The sequence below is a fragment of the Tamandua tetradactyla genome, chromosome 1, assembly GCF_023851605.1.
Source record: "Tamandua tetradactyla isolate mTamTet1 chromosome 1, mTamTet1.pri, whole genome shotgun sequence".
Lineage (NCBI taxonomy): Eukaryota > Metazoa > Chordata > Mammalia > Pilosa > Myrmecophagidae > Tamandua > Tamandua tetradactyla.
Window position 1 is genome coordinate 192,291,657 of NC_135327.1, and position 23,468 is coordinate 192,315,124.

Below are 23,468 nucleotides of genomic sequence, written 5' to 3' on the forward strand. Positions count from 1 at the left end.
TGTACTTTTAAGCCCTCAATTGAAAGGTAGTCTGTCTAAATGTTTTCATTGATGCTGAGTTACTTTTCTATGCCAGAAGTTATATATGTAGAAACTGTTAGAGAGCTATTGAAAACCCTAAGGAAGGAGCTATTCCTATTGTTAACCTTCTGTATAAAATAGCTAATGTGCCACAAAAGAGCAAAAGTTCAGGGGTCCTGTGGGCTTCTGTCACAATTTTCATACCAATTTGAACGGTTTGATTGAGAAGACACTTTAATATTAAAAGGCACCAATTTTCAAACAGTATGGACATTTTTTCCAACAGATTTATCAAGTAATTTCTCATATTTAATTCTTATTCTTTCAGTAAGGGCCCAATTAAATTTCATGGTAATAAGTGGCAACTGTCATATAGAAAAATATTGCAATAAAAAGCATTATCAGTCACATAAATATTGAAGAAGGGATGGGTTTTCACAGCCCCAGAGCCCCTCCAGTGATGCACTAAGAAGGTTAAAGAAAAGATGCCCACTTTTATTAGTTCTGAACTCAAACAAACAGGGCTGTTTCCCACCAGGTGTTTCATTCTACACTTTCTTCTTTCATCAGCCTCATTTTCCAAGTCCCCCGGCACCGAAGATTACGTCGGTCTCACTCTTCACTTTATGGCCAGGTCAACACCTTCCTGGAAGTATCCCTCTTTCATTTAATTTCACCTTTTTTTTTTCTCATTTATCTTTTTTCTCCCCATTGCTGGTATTCACTTGAATATATTTATGTATGTCCTTCTAATCCACCCACTGCATATCTGTTTAAATATATATGTTCTTAATCTATGTTTTATTATATGTCATATAAATGGCATTGTACTACATTTCTCATTCTGTTTCTTTTTTTCACTCAGCCTAATGTTTTTATGATCTAGTTCTGTAGCTTTATGAATATCATGTGCATACTGTTCCATTTTACTTATTTACAGACACCATACTTCAATTATTCAGTGCACTAGAGATGAATAATACTACATTTCCCCCAACTCTTTGCTACCACAAATTCACCCTATGATGAATATACCCTAAAATGAGTGTAAGTTCCCCTGTTTTGTACCTGTGTGTGGGCTTCTGGGTGTGTACGTGTGAACCTGTGTGTATGTCTCCAGAATTGCTGAATTAGAGTATAGTACCTAATTTCACTAAATGTATCTTGACTACCAATTTCTGAGCATAATTCTCAAACTCTAGTGGTTGAATTATCTATTTCTATCAGTAGTTCTAGCATCAGTTTCTTTGCATATTTCAAGGCTATTTTGCTAGTTAGATGTTCATGATCATCTTGATTTATTGTTTTTTATGCAGTGTGTAAATTCCATCTTTATTCCTTCTGATGTTTTTCATCTCACAGTTTTATTTCTGCTATTAAAATTATAACATTCACCTTATTTTGTTTATAGTTTAGCTGGTATTTTTTGTAGGGGTGTTTGTATCCTTTTGTTTAAATCTGTCTTCTTTAGAATCATATTGCTGAATCTTTTAAAAATCCAATTTGAGAACCTCAGTCTTTTTATTTAGTTATTTATTTATTTAATTTTTTATTGACAAATCTTCACACATTTAGAGTGATACATAGTGTACAATCAGTGGCACACAATATCATCACATAGTTGTGTCTTCATCACCATGATCATTTTTAGAACATTTGCATCACTCCAGAAAAAGAAATAAAAAGAAGAAACATATGTATCCAGACCCCTTACCCTTCCTTGACTGCTGGTATTTCCATATACCCAATTTATTTTACACCTTATCCCTCTAATTATTTATTTTTTAGCCATATTTTTTTTACTCATCTGTCCATATTCTGGATAAAAGGAACATCAGGCACAAAGGTTTTCACAATCACATAGTCACATTGTAAAAGCTATATTGTTATACAATCATCTTCAAGAATCAAGGCTACTGAAACACATGTCACTTCCCTCCAGCCACTCCACTGCACCATAAACTAAAAAGGGATATCTATATAGAGCATGAGAATAACCTCCAGGATACCCTCTCAACTCTGAGATCTCTCAGCCATTGAAACTTTTTTTGTTTCATTTCTCTCTTTCCTCTTTTGGGAATCTTGATCTTTTTACCCGTTTATTGTAACTACTGCTTTATTAGGGTGTATTTCTGCCATCTTATCTTGTAGTTTTTATTTTCCAGGCTTTCTTTGCTTGCCCTGCCCCCACACTACCTTCCAGTGGTAGTCTGGATTAATTAATTAATTCCATTAATTGAATTTCTTCTACTGATTTGAAAGCTGTATATTCTACTTTTATTCCTCTGGCAGCTACCCCTAATCTATTAAGAGTTACATTTATGCCTCTTTCTCTGATACCCACTAAACTGTATCAGTATCTATGTCTTTCTAAATAAGACAAGAGTCCAAACATCTGTCAGGTTCCCTCCCCACCTATCACCTGTCATGCCTTTGTACTTGTAAATGGAGAACATTATGAATATACTTGGGTTTAATCGCTTATTAGGAAACATCAATAAATATTAAGGTTTTTTAACCCAAATTTATTTCTCAGATCTTATTACCTACTCTTGGATTCATTTTCCTTTTTGCTTGAAAGTCATTTTTCTGAGAGACTCTGTAGGCAAATTCTGCTGAGTCTGTGCATGTCTACAAATATTGTTATTGGTTCCCATATTTAAATAAAACTTAGATGGACATGAAATTTAAGGTTCAAAGCTACTTTCCATCAACATTCTGGAGCTACTACTTTATTGTCTTTTTATAGCCAGTGTTGCTTTTAAGAAGTTTAATGTGAGTTTCATTCTTATTCTTTTTTTATTTCTCTGAAAGCTTCTTTAATATTCTTTAACTTCACAATAATGCAAGAATTCCCAACCTTTTGGGGCTGAGAATCCCTTTGACATGAGAGGATATTAATAATATCTGAAAGTTTAAACATGAGAGTCACAAAACAATGCCTGATACAGGTAGTATCCCATTAATATTAGCACTTAGAAATACTAATATTTTATCATGTGTGCTCTGGTGTCATGCTGCCAGAATGATTTCAGACCTCTTAGCTCTATCCATGCCACACAACAATTCATGTTTAAACACATATGAGTGTTTTCTGCTATCAAAAGACCTTGCACCATGAACCCCAAAAAAAAAAAAAAGAACTTGCATTCCCTCGATCTCTGTTTAGAAGTTTTCTCCTAGTTTAATAGTTTGGAGTCACATATTCTGCATGTCCTTTACTCCGAGGAAATAAGAAAATCCAGGCAGTGATAATGAACTTCGAAAAATCCATCCTGTCGAATATTATGAATGAGCACTCATAAGCATTATCTGAAAAAGCAATTCTCCAAACCCCAGTTCTCTGATTCTGTAAAAGCTTTTTTCACATATGTACTCCAATATCTAGCTGAGCAAGGCATCACTAATCAACACTTGTCAATCTGGCAACTCTGCTCCGAACAATGTGAATCCATTTAACTCCTCCCACCACTGACGAATCTTGTTCACTCTGAATTTCTCAGCTTAATCAAATAACTGGCCTGTTATTTTATATGCCTGTACTGAAACTTCAGAGTTTTTTATGATTTCACATTGACAGTCAAGACTTAAGAGACAGTGGAAGCACATGGAGCAGGAGATACAGTGGGTACCCCATCCTCATCTCTTTGAAAGGCCCAGTATCTATCCAAACACTTAACTTCTTTTGCCCCCTCACCTCCATGAGACACATACAGCCACCGTGGAGAAAGACCAAGATATGGATGGGTCACCTTGATGCAGAAAAGCCACAGCTCTGTTTTCCACCAACTTTCATGCCAGCTTTTTAATATAATTTCAGTCCCAGGTTCAAGGCCTCCAAGCCAGCTCATAGCTCCCCCAATCCAGATATAGACCCACACAGCAGGCAAGAGAGAAACAACATTTCTAAACTCTGTAGCTTCCAAGAAAACAGTGAAATTAAAAAAGGAACCACAAGATTATTCTCTAAGACAGGGCTGGATCGGCCCAAGCTTGATGTTAACCCTTGACTGACAGTGCCTTTTATATCAGGATTATGCATGCTCATCATCTTAGCCATATTTAGTTTATTGCAACCCTGTGCTCCTGTAGAATTTTGTATATACTCAATAATAGTAATAATAATAGCAGATACCCTTAATCAAGCATCAGTGCAAAGGGGTGTATTATTTCCCTGCAGGTATATATTGTTATGTCACCTTTTTACATAGGGAGTCTGAGACTCAAGGAGGACCTGAGAAGATCCCACAGGCAGTGAGCAGCAAAACCAATATTTAAAACCAGATCTTTGTGATCACAGTTCATGCTTTCTGTCCTTGTTTTCTTCCTCTCACATGTCAAATTGTGCCTTGCCTCATAGTATGGCTATTTGTGATTATATTGGTATTTACCTTCAGACAAGAAGTATGTCTGGTCTAGAACCAGAAATACTTTCCCAAAACCTATACCTGTGAGTTGATCAGTGACTTTGGTCTTCGCAGGACCAGGCAGTGGGTCCCCATTTCGCCTTTCTCCCTCCTTCCCTCCTACCTTTCCCACCTGAGGGCTGCACCTCCTGACCTCTTTGTCCTGGAGCATTATCCTCAGAGATATGCTCATGGATACCCTTTCTTTCACTTTCTCATTGGGCCCTATCCGAATTGTCCTATTGAAATTGTACTGCCACCCACCCCCACTCCCACCCCTGATCCCACTTATTCTGCTTGACATTCCCTCCGTAGTTGTTAGCACCTTCTGTTTTAGCTTCCTAGGCTTCTCAAGTAAGTGCCATGAAGTAGGTTAGCTTGAACGATGGGAATCTATTACCTTACAGTTTTGAGGTGAAAAGGAAATCCAAGCCAAGGCATTATCAAGGCGATGCTTTCTCCCCAAACACTGTGGTGTTGGAGGCTGGCTGCTGGTACTTCTCGGTCCCTAGCTTGTCACATGGCAATGCGCATGGCAGCCTCTCGTGGCCTCTCTCTTCTCCTCCAGGTTCCATTCATTTCAGCTTCTGGCTGTTCCCTCTGCGGCTTTCTCTCTGTCTGAGTTTCATTACTCTTATAAAGGACTCCAATAATAGAAGTAAAGCCCATCCTGATTGAGATGGGCCACACCTTAACTAAAGTAACCCTATCAAAATTCCTACTTACAATAGGTTTTCACCCACAAGAATGAATTAGATTTAAAAACATGTTTTTCTGGGGGGCATATAGCTTCAAACCACCATACCTTCTAATGCATTATAGACTTTACTTACTGAATTTATTGTTAAATTTCTGTCTCTCCCTAAAAGGGTATAAGCTCTACAAGGGCAGAAACTTTTGTGTGTCTTCATTCATCATAGTACATTCCAATCGAGAAGAGAGCCTGGCTCATAGTAGGCATGAAATATTTATTTAATAGATAATTTAGATTCCATGGCTGTGATTTTTGATGTAGTTACTTTCTACAGCAAATGACAAGCCAGTCTCCCTAGACAAAGGTGCTCTGGAACCCAATTAAATTCCTTAGACAACTATTAAGCTCTGAGTTTGTGACAGTGTATTGTATGTAATCCACTCAATCATTATTTTATCCCTTTTTGTTTCATATAATCCCTGATTATTTTGCCCCAATCCTCTGTGCATTTGGTTGTATTATTCATTAGGGATAGATACAGTGTTTTTCATAATTAATCTTTAATTGCAATACTTGAATAGCATTCACATGAAAAATGATTTACAAATTAGACCCACATCTCACCTTGGATAATTAACACAGATCTGACTAATGTGCACGAAGCCTTTGCTTGGTAGGGGGTTCTCTCCAGTGCCAATGTGTTGATTTTCTAATTAACGAAGGTTAGGTGGCATTTTTTGCCTGAAGACCTACAATTTAAACTTATGACATTTGTTACCAAGAAAGACGTCTATAGAGCATAGAAGTTGAATCTCAAATAATTATCACAGGTTCTAGTGCATTAACATCTTTTGCATGAAATATATTGACCATTTTCAAGACAAAAAATTTTTCTTCTTATCAACTACATCAGTATAAGTGCTTTCCAGCTCACTGATTCATTTACATAAATCAGGGCCCACCCAAGAAAGAAAAAAAACTTTATTTAGTTGTCCTTTGTGTAGAGAGAAATGGCATTCCACTGAGCTGTTTTCTAAATGAATAAGAAGAAATACAAAAAATAATTCCATGATTTCAACAAATACACTTTAGACCACAGTTATGTTATGGCCAGTTAAGAGGAGGAGGGATAGGGAAATAGATAGAAAAACATGGAAAAGGAAGAGGAAGAGAGAAGGAAACTTGAGAGAAATTGAAGAGTTCTTCACTGAAAACGAGAAAGAAGGACACATAGCATAGATACACATACAGCATAGATCAGAGCAATTTAGAGCAGGAAAGAACAATTTAGTTCAACCTCCTATTTTATAAATGGGAAAACTGATTCAGAAAGAGATTAAGTAATTCATTGAAGGCCACCCAATTGACTCAAGACAGTCAATAGTCCTGACTGGGAGAAATGCACAAACACAAGGGCAGGAAGGGTGACTGATAGGTGCGGAACCCAGGAAACACACAAGACCAGGGCGAATCAGAAGCTGTCAGAAAAAAATCTGCTTCCTTAAATCTCTTATGGAACAAGGCCAGTATATATAGATAACTAAATAGATGTACAAAATCTAAATGTTTGCCTTAATAACATAATAAAAGTATGAGTTCATCTTAATTTATTTTCTCTGCCATTTGACTCTTTCTAAATCTCCATTTTTGTCATTTTAACACTTACTTAAATGAGTCTTAAAATGTCTCTTCTTTAAAGCCTCAGCCATTCCTGAGGATCCATTAAATATAAATTATTTCAAACTTAAAATACATTCTGGATAGATTAAAGATTAAAATGATAAGAGAAGTAAAACCATAAAAGTGCTAGAAGAAAATATATTTGAATAATTTTACCATTTTGGATTAGGGTAGGTCTTTAGATACATAATATCAAAAGCAGAAACTGTACAAGAAAGACAGGCCTAACTACATAAATAGCCAAAGCATTCATACAGAAAAAAGAAACACCGTATATGAGTTGGAAGTCCCCAAAATTGTTTTAAGTCAATAAGAAATATACTCACCTGCCCCCCTCAAAAGACACAACTTACAAGAAGACACCATTAAAAAATAGGAATGAGGGGCAGATGCTGGTGACTTAGCAGGCAGAGTTCTCACCTGCCATAGTAGAGACCCGGGTTCGATTCCCAGTGACTGCCCATGCAAAAAATAAAAAATAAATAAAAATAGGAATGAGGGAAAACATAAAGATTAATTCAACTCAGAGTATCAAAGCAATGCAAATAAAAGCAAACTCCTTTTATTTTTTAGTTGTTTTTTTTTCTTTTTTTGCCTATTGGATTGTTATACATTCAAAGGGATAATGCCTAGTATTATATTGATGTGGAGAAGGTAAGAATTTCATATCCTTGTTGTAAAATATGAATTGGTAAATTTGTCTTACAGGAAAATATATTTCAAACATCTTAAAATTGTAAACGCCTTTGGATCCAGCAATTACACTTCTGGGAATTCTTAAGAAAAAAAAAACTGGACAAGTGTGCAAAGGTTTTTAAAAGGATAGTTTTACAGTCTTACATAAAATGGAAATTGGAAAAAGCTTAAAAGTCCGATGGTAATGCAATGGCAAAATAAATGATAATGCATTCACAGAATGGGACGCTACGCAGACATTAAAGAAGATATCCTAGTTGTATATTTATTGCTTGGAAAATGTTTCATGATATCTTAAGTGCAAAAAGCAAGTTTTAAAACATGTATATTATGATACCATCTCTTCCTTTGTTTCATTTTTTACACATATGTATATTCATAGATAAAAGTAGAAAAGGATATTCGGTAGAAGTGAAAGTAGTTATGTCTAAAAAGCATTACAGACTTTCTTTTTTATTTTGCTTATTAGAATGTTTATGATTTCTACACTAAAAATTATCATATTTGTAATCAGGAAAAAGTAGTGGGAGACATCTACAAACAGTGATTTTTAAATTTCAGAATATATTGATGGAATATAATTATCTTAAAGAGTAGCAATGAAAATTAAAATGGATAGGCATTTATTTAACAAAGGGCCCTTCGGAAAACCCACATGGGATTTAAAAAAAAAAACATAGTCACTAAAATAATAGAAGCCAAATTGAAACTCTAACACACAAAGAGTGACTAATGGTTTGGAATTCTTCCAAATCATAGCCAAGGCCCAAATCCTCTTCAGCACAGAGCTGAAGCTGAGCTGACAACAGATTGTAAAATGGGAAATCCTTCAAAGTGGTTGTTTTTCATAACTTCTTTGCCATCTATTATCCCACAGTTTTGATCAAAAAGCATTTTCTCAAAAACAAGGGGGCTTTGGACTCTCTTCAACTAATCTTCTATCCAAATATTTTTTAAAAATTAATATACTCGCTGGAGAGTCATCATTCAAAACTATGTTCTACCTAATAAGAAGACTGCAAGGTTTAAGTTTATACAACTAATAGAACAATTCATTTTCCACTTCATTGCGAAGGATCACACAGACATAAGCAGATAGTCATCCATCTCTGCAACTAAAGCTTTGATCCATAAGTCCTTTGATCCATAAGAATGTGTTCTTTTTCTCAGGATAATATAATGAGTGACTAGAATCGATCCCCAGCCTGACCTATCGTATCCAACTAAGAAAACCCTACTGACGGACCCATTTTTAAAGGCATCCAAACCTATGTCTCAGAAATTCATGCATCTTCAGGGCCCCTGATCCACAGAGTCTTCCTCTATGTTAGATGGTAGATACGGAACAGAGTTTAAGACCCTAAATTGAGGATTAAGACAGTTCTGACGCAACTCTGCCACTTAGGAGTGGTAAGTCCTGGAGTAAATTTCTTAACTTCTCTAAGGCTCAGTTTTGTCTTCTGTACAAATGGAACAATGATAAAATTACCTACCTTCAGGGTTATTGTGAGAATCGGGTGAATAACATGTAGTGTGCTCAGTAAAGTACCTAGTTTATAGTCCTCAATGAAAGAGTAACTTGAATTTTATTTTATTAAGGGTATGTTTTTCTAAATCCTTGTCAGATATTTCTTTTAATAATTTGAAACACTATTCATTTCAGATTCATTTCCAACAAAGTTGTTACTTTATTTTACGTACTTGGATTTAACTTTGAGTTTCTCTTTTATACCAGCCGCTTTAAAAAAAAAAAAGCATAGCTGAAGTTATTACAGGCACAATTAAATCCATGTAAATCCATTTGTGATATAATGCTTTATTGAATCCTTTTATGAAATTCGTTAGGAATATTTTAATATTTTCATGCTCATGAACCTCATTGCAACTCTAACTTACTCAAAAAATCACAGTAAGCGTGCTCTTTATGCTGTCTTCCAATGACATTTAGACAAAAGTAATGAAGTCTTCCTGACCTAGCGAAAAATGTGGTATAGCTGACTTCCATGTAAAATTATCAATTCTAACTTCCAGCCATCCCAGACAAGAAGCCCTGGGAACTCTTAATGTGAACTTCAAAGCAAAGCATTTTGTGAGACAAGAACCAAGAGGTACAATCACATTTTGAATGGATTTATGCCTTCCAACTAATTGACTTGTTAACTATGCTAATGTATTCATGTGTCTCTGCCTTTTTATATCTCTTTCAATAGGTAATGCAATGGAACTGAACGCTGTGAGATTAAAAGCAAAGAAGTTAGAGATTTCTATAAACCTCTTTTCTATGGGAAACCAGATTAAACTTCCAAAACAGCTTATATAATTTTTAAAAATATCTCCAAACATTTTTCTTCTGTAGCAAATGTGTTACTCTCAAAAGACAGCCTCTTTTAATTGGGCATTATAGCCTAAAGGGAAAAAAAGCTTCAACTTTCAGACTTGTACAGGACTAACTTGAAAGTATGAATACTAGATGCCTTTAGTATTCTCATCTCCTACCAACAATTGTTCAAGGCCTGATGAAGGAGAGCTGAACTCCATGCCTTCTGTCTTTCCCCAGGTGCTGCAGGAGGCCAGCAGGGCTTCCTGGGCTGTATCCGCTCCCTGAGGATGAATGGGGTGACACTTGACCTGGAGGAGAGGGCAAAGGTCACATCTGGGTTCAAATCCGGATGCTCAGGCCACTGCACCAGCTATGGGACGAACTGTGAAAATGGAGGGAAATGTGTGGAGAAATACCACGGTTACTCCTGTGATTGCTCCAATACGGCATATGACGGAACATTTTGCAACAAAGGTAAGACAGAACCAATTTTCAGAGCCATTTTGACATTTCTTTTTAAGCTCAAACCATCTGTTTAATGACATTTCACCTAGGTACAAATATATTTTATTCTGAATGTAAAGTGATCAGATTTCTTCGCCCACCTGGAATGGGAGTTTCCTGTTTTAGTGTCCTGGGCTACTCAAGCAAGTTGAAATAGGTTGGCTTAAACAATGAGAACTTATGAGCTTATGGTTTTGAGGCTAAAACAAAGTTGAAATCAAGACCTCGCCAAGGCAATGCTTTCTCCCTGAAGATTGGTGTTCTGGGGCTCGCTGCAGGTGATCCTTGGCTCTCCTGTCACAAGGCAGTGCATATGGCAGCATCTCCTGGTCTCTTTTCTTTTCTAGCACATTCCACTGATGTCCAGCCTTTTGCTGCATGTAGCTTTCTCTCTCTCTGTCTGAATTTCATTCCACTTATAAAGGACTCTAACAAGAGAATTAAGGCCCATCCTGATTGGACTGGGCCACATCTTAACTTTAGTAACCTTATCAAAAGGTCCTACTTGAGATAGGTTTGTGTCCACAAGAATTGATTAGCTGTAAGAATGTGTTTTTCTGGGGTATATGCAGTTACTAATCATTGTTGTTTATTAAGATGGAAGAAGCTTTGAGTATGTCATAGAATTTCCCCCAAATTCTAACAAACAATACCCTTATTGGAGCACTACAAAGCAAATGGCCCTGTCACACCTTAATGGTGAGTGATAAGGTGACCTTTGAAAGGAAGCTCAGGTCTCACCATCATGGAAGTCATTGGCGGGGTCAGCACAAGGAATCTCCATCCAATCTATCACTGTACCGAATGAGCCAGTGCAGCCCAGTGGTCTTGATGCCTCCCCAACTCCTAGAAGGCTAGGTTCAAGCCAGATTCACAAAAAAACTCCTTTGGCCAGTTCTTGTCATTATCATTATACTAAATTTTACTCTGGCTGCCTTTGTGAGTGGTTCTCTGCCTAAGCTAAACTGCAGGAATACTGAAACATCATATCTAATTGGCCAACTTAGAGCATCTGTTATTACTCTGTTATTTTAACCTTGACGATTCCTTTAATCCCTAATAAAGTCTGTGGAATTAATCAGTAGAATACAAGAGCCCAATATATATGCATCTTATCATTTGGGGTCTTACCCTGAGATCCTGGGTGACCCAAAGAAATTCATTTCCCGGGCGTGTGGTCTAATTTCCCATATATAAACAAGAGCAATGGAGAGAGGATGAGTTGGCACTTTTTCTGAGCTTCAGTTGAAGTGCATGTTAAATCACTCTCCTCCTTCTAAATGAATGTATAGCATTTGGGTAAAGTTTTCTGTAAACAGTTGGTGCATTTCTTAATAAGAAGCTTTGCATAAGTTGTCTATTCATGCTCTCATGAATTCACGAAGGATTGTTTATGTTGGCATTATTCATACAAGAAGCCACATACAGAAGGAGGAATCGTTCCATAACATTCTCTGTACATCCAGGCCACTCTCTGGCATTGCTAATAAGAGCATGCAAATTAGGTCAGACAGGGTTTGAAGAATAAGCATGAGATGACAAGAAAGGTGCAAAGGAAAACCATCGCTGAATAATACCATAGCACATTAACAGTGCTATTACAGTGCATTTTTCTGCTCAGAACAAAATGGTTCCATGATTTTCCCGTGGCGTACAATGGGACGGGCTTGCAGAACACATTAATTTTGTACTTGTAGAAATGACAGTGTCGCAATTAACATTCATTGTGCTTGATGCTAATTTAACTGCAGTCATTTTGTTGCCAAAGTAATGTCTGAATGCAATCAAGTGAGCACTAATGCCTGAGAGATTACACTACGTAAGTACCATTTAAAAAAAAAAAAGCACAATCCCCTTATTTTTGGAGAGTTAGGTTAAACACGGTAGCTCACACAAAACATCTGGGGGCTAATAGGCAATATTCGTGAATAGAAAGACAGGGGTATGCACCTTTCATTTTAGTCAATTGTTGGATGAAGTTAAATCAAGGCTGTGTGTTTCCTTTGACACTATTTCAAAGGGTTTACACAAAAGACATCGAAGTACTCTCTTAATTCCGTAGGTGAATTTACATTTGATTCAATTAGTATCTTTAACCAAAACAATTAAGATTAAAAACTGAAAATTTTATTTGGAAAGCATGTGCGAGCACCCTCCTGAGTCAAGACAAGTATCTGATGGACTTTGGGAGAATGACGGTGGTACTGGCTTAGAGGAATCACGCAACCATCCAGGAAAGCTTTAATGGTGCTAAGCCAACCTTGTCCACTGACCAGCAGCATCTTCCCTCTGTCCTCCACGCCCTCTCAGCAGCCAGCCCAGTGCTGCCTCTGCTCTGGGCCTCATCACCCACATAGCCTGGTGTCCAACAGCAGCTCCTGTGACCCACCTTCTTGGTGGTGCTTTGCCCAAATGACTTAGCCTTTAGTAAGAGCAGCTACCATCATTGGCAAAAGAATGAGCTGCATGCAAGTCCTTCCTCGGCTTTACTTTGATAGTATTGGTTGCATCCCCATTGATGTGGGGTAATGTTCAGAACATATTGCTAAGTGAACAAAGCTAGTCACAATATACCATGCACAGCATGATTACGTGTTCATACAAAATCAAAAATACACGTGCACATGTACGGGTGAAGAAAACAAATGGTGAAAATACATATCAAAATATTAACTATGGTCATTTTTTTTTGGAAGAGTTATAAAACAGCAATTTTTAAAACTTCTTTTTTCCTTACTTATGTATATTTTCTAACCTTTACACAATTATGTATCACTTCTAACCTCATTATTTTTCCTCTTCTTGGGAAAGGCAGGGTTCTTTCCCCAGGCATTTGAGGGTCAATTGTCTTTGCTAGAAAATATCTATTATCAACTAGAAATTATTGTACCTTCTAATAGTACTATCTGAAATGGTATTGCATCTGAGGTGAAAATTGCATAATATTAAATTATCTTTGAAAATCCATCTCTCAATATGTTTAACTGAGCCCATTTTTCCCAAACCTTTGAGGCTATCACACTTCAGGTAAGTACTGCAAGAAGGAGTTGTCTTCCTGGAGCCAGATTGTATGAAAATAAAGATCTTGAGACACTTGTTTCACACTCAGCAAAGTGAGAGGCTCACACTGTGATAGAAATGGGAATCTAGATAGTCAGAGGGTTTTATCTCTGTGTTATTAGCCCACACCATTGAATACCTCTCCTTCTGTGTGTGCATATCTCTCTCTTCCCACGACCACCACAAGCAGCACACTTTTTACCTCTATATCTTCTCTGTCTCTACCTCTCCACATTCACTACCTACTTTCTCTACCTCTTTTCCTTTTGCTCTAATACAGGGTTGAATTTGTAAATCAAATTACCATGTGTAGCCTCATCCCCAAACTCAGGAGGACAGAGCTGAAATCAAGCACGTTCCTCCTGATGAAACTGTTTCTGCATGAACCTTTTATTTTCGCAAGTCAAAAAAAGTCAAAAAGCAAGTTACCTCCACCAGCAAAAAATATATATACTAGAACTCTTGCCTGCCATCCCCTGCCTGCCATCCTTTAACTTATCAAAAATTGCTCAAAGAGCTTTTTCTTTTTCTATTTTTTTTGTTGAGTGCATGGGCCAGGAATTGAACCCAGGTCTCCCACATGGCAGGTGAGCATTCTACCACCAAATTCCCCATGCACCCTTCATAGAGCTTTTTTTTTACAAATGCAGCTATAAAGATTTGATCACCAATTAAGATGTTAGCTGTCCAGGATTATTTGCATTTGGCTGAGAAAATGTCATGTGTCAGTTGAAAGGGGCAGGAGGGTTTGAAAAAAAAAACATGAGGGCATCCTGGAAACTCTATAACCATATCTAGCCAGTTACCTCATCTGTCTACAGAGAGCAGTGCAGTATCCCATCTTCTGAGAATGTTCATCCACCAGTAGCCATTTAAGTCAGTGAAGACAGGTCTAGTTCTGTGATAGAATTCCTTGGCTGCCCATTGGCTGGGTCCATGGATGTTTCTAGGAGCAGAGAAGCTCCCCAGTCTACATGGGACATCTAGCTGTGGGTCTGTCATCTCCAGGATTATACCCTCCATTAGGGACCAAACATAGGGATTTGGGCATGCTAAATATAGTTTTATCTAATTAGGACTATTCCTTCTTGGATAGCCAAACCCAATACACTCAAAATTTTATGACCATCAACATAACTTTTATTTCTAACCAGAAATTAGCAACGTAAAATCATTCTCCCTTTATATCTTCTCTGTGATTTCACAAGAGGAAAAATAACAGACCTATAGTGGCTGCAGCAATTCCTACGTTAAATTTCCCTGATTGAGGGCCAACAATTATCTGCAATCATTCTTAATTTCTGCTATTAATAATGATAACAACTGACATTAATTTAAAAGTTATGTACCAGGTGGTATGCTGAGCTCTTTAATTGTGCTTACACCATTTAATCCTCACATCAACTCTATGAGATGGGAGCACCTATGAGCTAGGTACTATTAGTATTATCCCCATCTTACCAAGAAGAAAATTGAGACACAAGCGGGTATATGCACCAAGATACACACAAGTAAGCGGCACAACTAGGATGTATGTGCAGGCATTGACTCAAAGTCCGCGTTCTTCATTAATATAGATTATGGCTTCTCGTCTGGGCATGATCCTTAATGTAAGCTGATATAAGAAACTAAGGACAGAACCCCTGGTCTTAAAACTTTTTAGTTATGGCGGTTGAGTGAAAAAAAATCAGACTATTATTGGAAACAGAATTTATCATAAGAAAAGTGAACAGAGAATAGGCATTTTGGGTTATTAAAGCATGCCAGGATTAGTTTTTAACAGTGGGGATTTATTAGATTACACATTACAATTCTAAAGCCATGAGACTATCCATATTAAGACATCAACAAGAGGATCCCTTCTCTGAAGAAAGGCTGCTGGCATCTGGGGCATCTCTGTCACGTGGGAAGGCACATGGCCAGTGTCTGCTGGTCCTTCTCTTTGGGTTTCGTTGCTTTCAGGTTCTGGCTTTAATGGTTTTTTTCAGCTTCTGTGGGTGTTTCTCTTTTAGCATCTCTAAGGCTTTTCTCTCTGAGCTCTCTTGGCTTTTTCTGCCTTTTTTACCTGTCATAAAGGACTCCAATAAAGGATTAAGACCCGTGTTGAATTGGGTGGGTCACGTATCAATTGAAACAACCAAATCAAAAGATCCCACCTACATCCAGTCTGTACCCATGGATGGGTTAAAAGAACATGGCCTTTTTTTTCTGGGGTGCATAACAGCATAATAGGATACAAAATCTAACAGGGACTCTTTGTTTTTGGTGTATTTATGTTTAACCTGTAGTCATTCATTCACTCATTTATTTAGCAAGTGTACAGTGGACACCCAGTGTACCTGGAAGTCCTGGATGTACAGGTGAGCGTGACTACACTGACAGTTTCAAAACATTTCAATGGTTTAGAGATGCAAAATTGGAGAACTCTAGAGTGCATGATAGCAATAGATATGAATTAGGTGTTAACCAGACTGCTGAAAACAGCTCATCATTATGATCCCTACACTGAGACAAGTTTAGCAAGAACTCACTGTCCAGAGGCACAAAAATATCCCTTAATTCACTTGTCTGCATTTTTTTCCTACAAAAACTTTCATGTTCATCTGCTAAACCAAGATTGAAGTTGCAAACTATGTATCTTGAAGTACTCTGAAACCATTTTCTGAGATTAAGGACTTCTGTTTTCTTCTCAAACATCCATTTGCTTGTCACTCAAACAAAGGTCAAAGTCAGAGGACTTCCTAGTGACTTAGAGTGGTGGAATGATGGTTGCAGTAATTGCAATGTTATCCCCCTTTAATAGTCACATGAATACTTGTCACCCCACTCTCCGGTCCAGGTAAGTCTCCTGTTCTCGCTATGAGTATCATGGTAGCGACTAACATTTTATGATTTGCATTATTAACCTGGTAGAAGAAACCGTTTGTTGCCAATTTGAATCCCTACATAGAAAATGGACAATGGAATTTGATCTGGGTTTCAATCCAGCTTCTTCACTTATTTGCTGTGCAATCTTGAGTAAATCATTTCACTTCACGGAGTCTCATCTTCAGAAATACCTAATATCTACTTAATCAGAACACTGTGAGAATCAGATAGAATAGTGGGAACAAATTTCCAAATAAAGAACCTGGTGCATATCACTCAAACAGCAAAAATCACTTTTCATTCTCAACACTCCTCCCTTTGTCGGTTTTGTTTTTATATTAAATCACTTAGTTCTTTAATCCTTTTCTAAAAGCTTTAAATGTCAGATGTCTAAATGGCATCATTTCAATAACCCCCAAATACGAGAGTTTCGTTGATACTTCAGGAGCAACAGCAATATCATAAAAATGTCATCTCAATTATGGTCAGCACAATAGTATTCTGAAGGTAAAAATACAACCTCCAAAGCCTAAGACTTGAAGGTCTGAGGAATATCCAGAGATTCTGGAAGATGTAACTTGGGGCAATGATTCCCGTTTCCCAAGGGTCATGTCCAGAAGGGCAGTTTCTGTTGCAAAGTATCCATCCCTCTCAAAAGTCAATTTGGGTCACTGTAGTAACTCCTGCATCTCTTCCTAATACAGAGTCCGGAGCAGGAGACACGGAAGCACCGAAAAGAATCAGGGTTCCTTTCTGCTGAAGGGAGCTCTTACATTCGTGTCCATGTTAAATCTCTAAAGGAGGGAGAATTTCTCATCCTACCTCCCATAGCAATATTGCATGGTGGGTGGGAGGAGACGGGGTTGCCGAAAGCACTTTGAAGACTGGATAAGCTACTTAAATTCTGTGGCCTCTCTTTGGGGGAGCTTTGGGGGGAAATTAACTAATTAAAATATTATAAACAAGTGGCGGGAAGGAAAAGAGAGAAATATCAGTGTTATGTATCTGAGAACCTCATCCCTAGATGAAACCAGCTAAGATGTTGGTGACAATGGCCACTTTTTCTCATGTCTGCTTGTCTGGTTTCAATCATCCCAGCTTGGTGAAAGGTTTCACGCCAGGGAAGAGATATGCTTTTCCCAGGCTTCTTTTTCATTTCTAGTTGGAACAGGAGGATTTATCGGTTTAAAAGAAAAGCCCAAAGGAACTAAGAATAGAATCCTTATTCCTCTTCCTCTTAGACTGTTATTCAAAAAAGGTAACTATTGCTTCTCTATTAATGTTCCTTAAATCTTCAAACCTAGGAGGCAACTAAAAAATATCATGGAAACATATGAGATAATCTGCTTAAAAGCTAAAAAAAAGAAAAAGAAAAAATATTTGTGACATTCTTTTGACTTGACTCTTTCTGATTCCAAAAAGGCAAAGCTACAGAGATAGCTGCAAGTTTTAGGTGACTTCATTATAGAATTTTGTTGTGGTGACATACCATTCATCCCTGCCCTAGGGTTCCTGTTAGGATCCCAAACATCAAGGAAAACCTGATCAATTCACCTTCAGGAGGAAGGGATGTGAAACTTTGGTGGACAAAAGCAAACCCTTTCTAAAACACTAAATTTAAAAGTGGAAAAAGTTGTTGCACTTTTCTTTGGGTGTAGGGTAAAGAACACTTTTCAAGTTTATGCCATTTTCTAATATCACCAAGTTTATTTTTTTCCTGTGTGTGTTTTGTGTGTTGCATGTTTTTATTTTCCTTACTTCAGCAATTATCAGGACTCTAAATACCATGAAGTTTACAAAAATTTATACCCTTTGTATGAATTTTTTTTAGGGTACCTTGAATATCTTCTAAAGTTTAAGGAAATAAAAACTGACTACTTATTCTAGAAGCTGCATTTGATCATCCCATGTGATTAGCAGTCTCTCTGCCCTCTGTCTCCTATTCAGGATGACAACTCCAGTTCTGATTAATCAGTCCAGATTTGTTTAAGCCAAACGTAACCCAAATATTTGCACAAACCCATTGCTAGTCATTTCTTATTTTTCAGGATCAGTAATTATTAAGGTTATAAGTAAAGTGCTTTCTAAAGCTTTATTATTGAAGTAATCTAATTCAAATCCCTTTTAAATAGGTCTATGTCAGCCTTTTGGCTTTTTTTTTTTTTTTTTTTAGCTTGTTGGCTTTTATATTTCCTTAATAAATGCCTCTTGTAATAGATTCTTGTAATTTCAGTTAAAACTATAAATTGCAATACAAATCCAATTAAAACAATACAAATAGCAAATTTCAAACAAGTTTACAGTTTCCACCCATTAAAATGAAGCATTGTTTTCTGAGGCCATATACGATATGCTACTGAATCATAAGCCATATGTGGCTATTACAGCATTTCATAAGTTCTTTAAAAATATCAAGGACTTTTCGGATAGTTTATTTCTATTACTGCAATGAATTTTATCATTGATTCAGATTTTCAGCTTTTACCCTAACATTCAAATGTTCATTGGTTAACTTATTTTAACATTTCAATTACTCTAAATTAAGAGTTCACAAAAATCTTTTAGTCATAAAATCAAAGTACCTCATGGTTGCAAAGGACATTATATTCCTTTGTATTCAACTGACATTTCATCAAATACCTCCTTTTATGCTGGAGACTTAACTAAATACTTTCATATTTCTTATTTAATCTTCATAGCAATTTTGAGATATAGGTATTGTTACCCCCATCTTGAAAATGAAGAAACTGAGAATTTTGGAATTATGTTAATATGCAAAACCGCCTGTAAATTACATCATTGGGATTGGAACCCTAGTGCCCTAACTCCAAACGTGGTGTTTTTTCCACCATTTGCAGTAGCACGGTGTCCTCTTTATAATATGCTCACTGGATGAAGATCCAAACTGCTCTCAATAGAGAACTCAGGACCACGTGAAGCAGATCTTCCATATTTGAACACCCACCACAGCTAGAGAGCTCTCCCTTATCTCGCACCATCATCTCTTTTGAAGACAAAGAATGTCTTCATTTGAAGGCATCTGGTACAGTGAGCACCAGACCCTGAGCACAAATCCCTGTGTCTTTAAGAACTAAGAGACAGTCACGCACTTTCAAAATACCCAACTTCAAAGAGACAAATTGAAGTACCTAACCTAAGGCTTGGCACATGAAAAGTGTTTAATCGTGATAAATCCCTTACTCTTCCCTTTCCTTTATCCTAGTCTTAATGGATTCCAAAGCTGATAAGCTCAGGAGACAAGGATAACACATGGTCATGGGTCCAATTTAAAGTTCCTCTTCTCCCAATACGCAAGAAGTCATTGAAAGCATAGTGTTCTTGGTAACTGAGCAATGTATAATGGCAAATCTGTGAGTTCCAAGGATACTAGATAATGCATCCTATCCGATTGGTCTTCCTCTTTCTATCATACCATCCTCTTATCTGGGGGTAATTCCGAGTCCCAAAGTTTCGGAATGATTTTCCCTTTTTTCTTTGCCTTCCTTCTTGGGGCGCTCCCTGTGTGACTGAGTAAGGGAACACACCCGTACAGCACAGAGGAACAGAGCCAGATAGGAATTGAACTCATCTGTTTCTAACTATAAGTCTCAGATAAGATATTCCTTTTTATGTTTTAGGACTCCACCTGCATACCACATTCAAGATTTTGTGTTAATAGTGAAGAAGGCCTTTCTCTCACAATATGTAAGGAGAGGAATGAAACAAGGGACTTTGAGAATCTAACCAAATAAATCCTCTTGACATGAGAGACCACTCTAGATTGCTTTATAACAAAAAGGTGATTTGCAGAGTAAATATAGGCCATGCCCCGTGAATTTTCTGATTGATGAAACTCATGCTTTGAATTACTGATTGAGGGTCACTAAACGATTCCTATATCTCTGATCTAACTAATCTGGAGGCCTATAACGCTGTGTGCGATGCACCTCTGCTGATTGAAATTCCAAAATCCTAACAAAACATGAAAATTATCTAAATACATCTCTACATCCATTTTTATAAGGAGATGGGAGGGTGAGCTCATTCCATCAGTTGCAACTGTTCCTTCATGTTTTGTGCACAATTTTTACAAACAGGAACTCAGTCCAAACCTCTAAGGAGGTTTCAACCCTGGTGCAACCCAAGCACCTTCATTACCACTGCACGATGATGCTCTGATCGCAGCATGAGCTTTCTTTCCTCTGGCCAAAGGAGAATGTAAAAATTATGACACAAATAAAATATTTATCCTCTAGACGAGACTAAAGGAATTCACCAGCCAGGACACAGCCTACAAGCATACTAGAATCCAAGGTAGGAGCCCCTTTTAGGAAAACAAAACACAGCAATAAATAGCTGCCCTGCCCAGCCCTCCCCTTGTCATCCTGGCCCCACCCCTCACCCCAACACTCTCTCTCTCTCATACACACACACACACACACACACACACAGTCTCCCACTACCATGACATTGGGAACAGCTGATTTTTTATAAAAAAAAAAAAACTTTTAGAGAAACTGTGAGTTCAGAAGGAAAAAATTGTGAAAGTGCAAAGAGTTTAAGGAGTATACTTGGGGACCACCCAATCTCCACCCAGAAGTATTTCCTTTGAACTGCCCAGCTGGTTCACTTTCATCCATGTGGCCTGATATTCTACTAATTAGAGCGTCATTTGAATTAGCAAGAGTAGATTTGGGAGGATGGTGAGGCTGCTACTCTTTGACACCAATTCAGGTGAATTAAGTGGACGAGCCTGCGTCCGTGTGCAGCACAGCTGTCTGAGGAAGGGGAATTTTGATTAGAGAGAGGAGCCAGATGTGATTAAGGAGTGAGAAAGGCTTTGAAGAGGTGGTTAAGGCCACTCCTATGTGGACAGAGAGTTGAGGAGTTCTAATAAGAGGCTGGAAGGGATAGGAACGGGGGAGGCAATCAAAAATGCCCTCCTGTCATCATCTTGCCTGAGGCCAGCCCTGCAGTGCAAAAGAGAGAGGAAACTTTTTCCGTCTTTCCTTCTGCCAGTTCCCCCTTCTACTAAGATCCAGAATTCAGCCTAATTGCATTAGTGCTGGAATTTAGTTACATTACAAAATAAACAATCTTTAGTTCACTGGCCAAGGATTCTGATCACGTGCTATAATATTGTACTATAGGAAAATGTATTATGTATTCTGAATTCCTAAAATCAATTTATAAGATTGTAATATACTACTTATCATTAAGTATATATTATTAGCATATATGGCATAAACACTTGTCTTTGAAACCACTTGGTCTTCATACCCATCATTTTTACTGCTTAATATGCCATGAAGTGAATTGACAAAAATTTACTTAACTTAAATATCCCACAATAGGGAAATGGTAGTATCTATTTCTCTTTTTGAAATTGTTTCCAATTTTTTATTTTAAATAATGCCATAGGGAATGTTTTCTGTAAATAGCTTCACAGTATTTTACTTTACTTAGGATAGATTGCCAGATTTGGAAAGATAGCTAGAGGGTATAAACTGTTTGTGGTTTTCATATTTATAGCCAAACAATTATCCAAAACATAGTGTCAGTGTACAAGCCTCTTGCAACATGTGAGAATGCCAGGTTCTCAGAACACTAAGGGCAGTGCCTCGGGGTTTCTCTCTCCTCAAGTAGCCTCAAAGCTTTTCCCCGTGGTCATTCCATGTGACTTCATTTGGTCTCCCTCAGAGACTGGCAGCTAGAGGCGATTGGACTCCTTACGTCCAATCTTACTGCCCAGCTTCTAGGGAAGGGAAATGAGACACCATCTCTTGCCAGGAGAAGGGCAAGGCTTGAAAAGGGTGTGAATTATGAGAACTAGAGTTTGAATTTTCCAGAGCCAGCTTTAGGAAATACAATCTGCCACATCATCAGAGAGCTAAAAGAAGATACTGTATCTAGGGAAGAGTAATGGAGTTATACTCTCCAAAATTCGGAGTTTACATATTAATAATTTTAGAAATTAAAATCTGATGCAGAAATTTTTTAATGAACTAAAAGATTTAGGAGGCAAACATGTTTATAAAAAGAATGCAAAAAAAAATAGTACAAAAGACAAAGAGATGGGAAATAGGAGAGAAAAAAGATAAGAAATAGGATCTAACCTGTAAGTTTAAATGCAAATAATAAGAGATCTAGAAAAAAGAAAACAGGGAAAGAAATGGGGGGAAAAAATCAAATAAATGAATCAAGAAAATGTCCCAGTGTCCCAGAACTGAAGAGCATGGCTTTATAGATAAAAGCAAAGGGCATCTCCTGAAATCATGAGAAGGGAGGCTAAAGAAATGCATTTTCCATTCTATGCTGGGTTCTCTTCAGCCATTTCCTTGCAAATATCATGGCACTGCTTTTGCACTAATATCAGGAATCAGTGGCAAAGGTCCAGCATTGGTTGTATAATCAGGGACAAAAGGCTGGGACTGATGTGCCCAGGCCATGACTCATCCTCTCTTCCCCAAGTTCCCAGGACTACTGGATTCCAGTTTGATTCCAGTTCCACCAATTCTGGGTCCTGCACTCATATATATGGGGTCTTGGTGCCTAAGACCCCATATACATGAGTGACCACAGGTCTTAGCATGCTTCAGACTATTGCAAGCTTGGTATGCTGCAGAACCCAAATACACCTCCCTTCCGCTTTCAAGAACTCACCATTCCCTAACAAAGGGCAGGGTCTGGCCTCCATTCTTTCCCAGTACATATAGAGGGAAATAAGGAAATGAGCTCCAGAGTCAAGATATGACAGAAATGGGCAGCATAACTACTTCAAAAATGATGGGGTGGCATTAGACATGGAAAGTGGAAGTCTGGGTCAAAATTTATTAATAATATATATTGAAAAATATACCAAAGCAAAAAAGAGGAAATATCAACCACGTAAAACATAAAAAAAAAAAATAACAGGAAAGAATGAAATGGAGATATTAACTAACAAAACTATTTCATCATTGTTTAAAAGGGGGGAACCCCACATGAATGCATATTTCAGATTATTAGATATAACAAGAAAATTCAAAAAGCTTCCAGATTGACAGCAAAAGGAGATTCAAAGACAAAAGCTGTTGAACAGGCATAGAAAGCAAGTGCAGGTTGGAAAGGGAAGATGGAGAGTTTCAGAGTGATATCTCCAAGAAAAACATTAAATAGTTTATATATCAGTCAGGGCTCTCCAGAGAAACAGAACTGACATGAGACATCTGTAAATACT

General features: G+C 37.5%; 1 protein-coding gene across 1 annotated transcript in view; it reads left to right on the plus strand.

Annotated features, from left to right (window-relative positions):
* The window catches only part of CNTNAP2 (contactin associated protein 2), a 1,376,829-nt gene that overhangs the window by 1,155,644 nt on the left and 197,717 nt on the right, over positions 1 to 23,468 (plus strand). Inside the window, exon 16 of the mRNA XM_077159101.1 lies at positions 10,055 to 10,291. Within this exon, the coding sequence (XP_077015216.1) occupies positions 10,055 to 10,291 (237 nt within the window). The remainder of the gene's footprint in view (positions 1 to 10,054; positions 10,292 to 23,468) is intronic.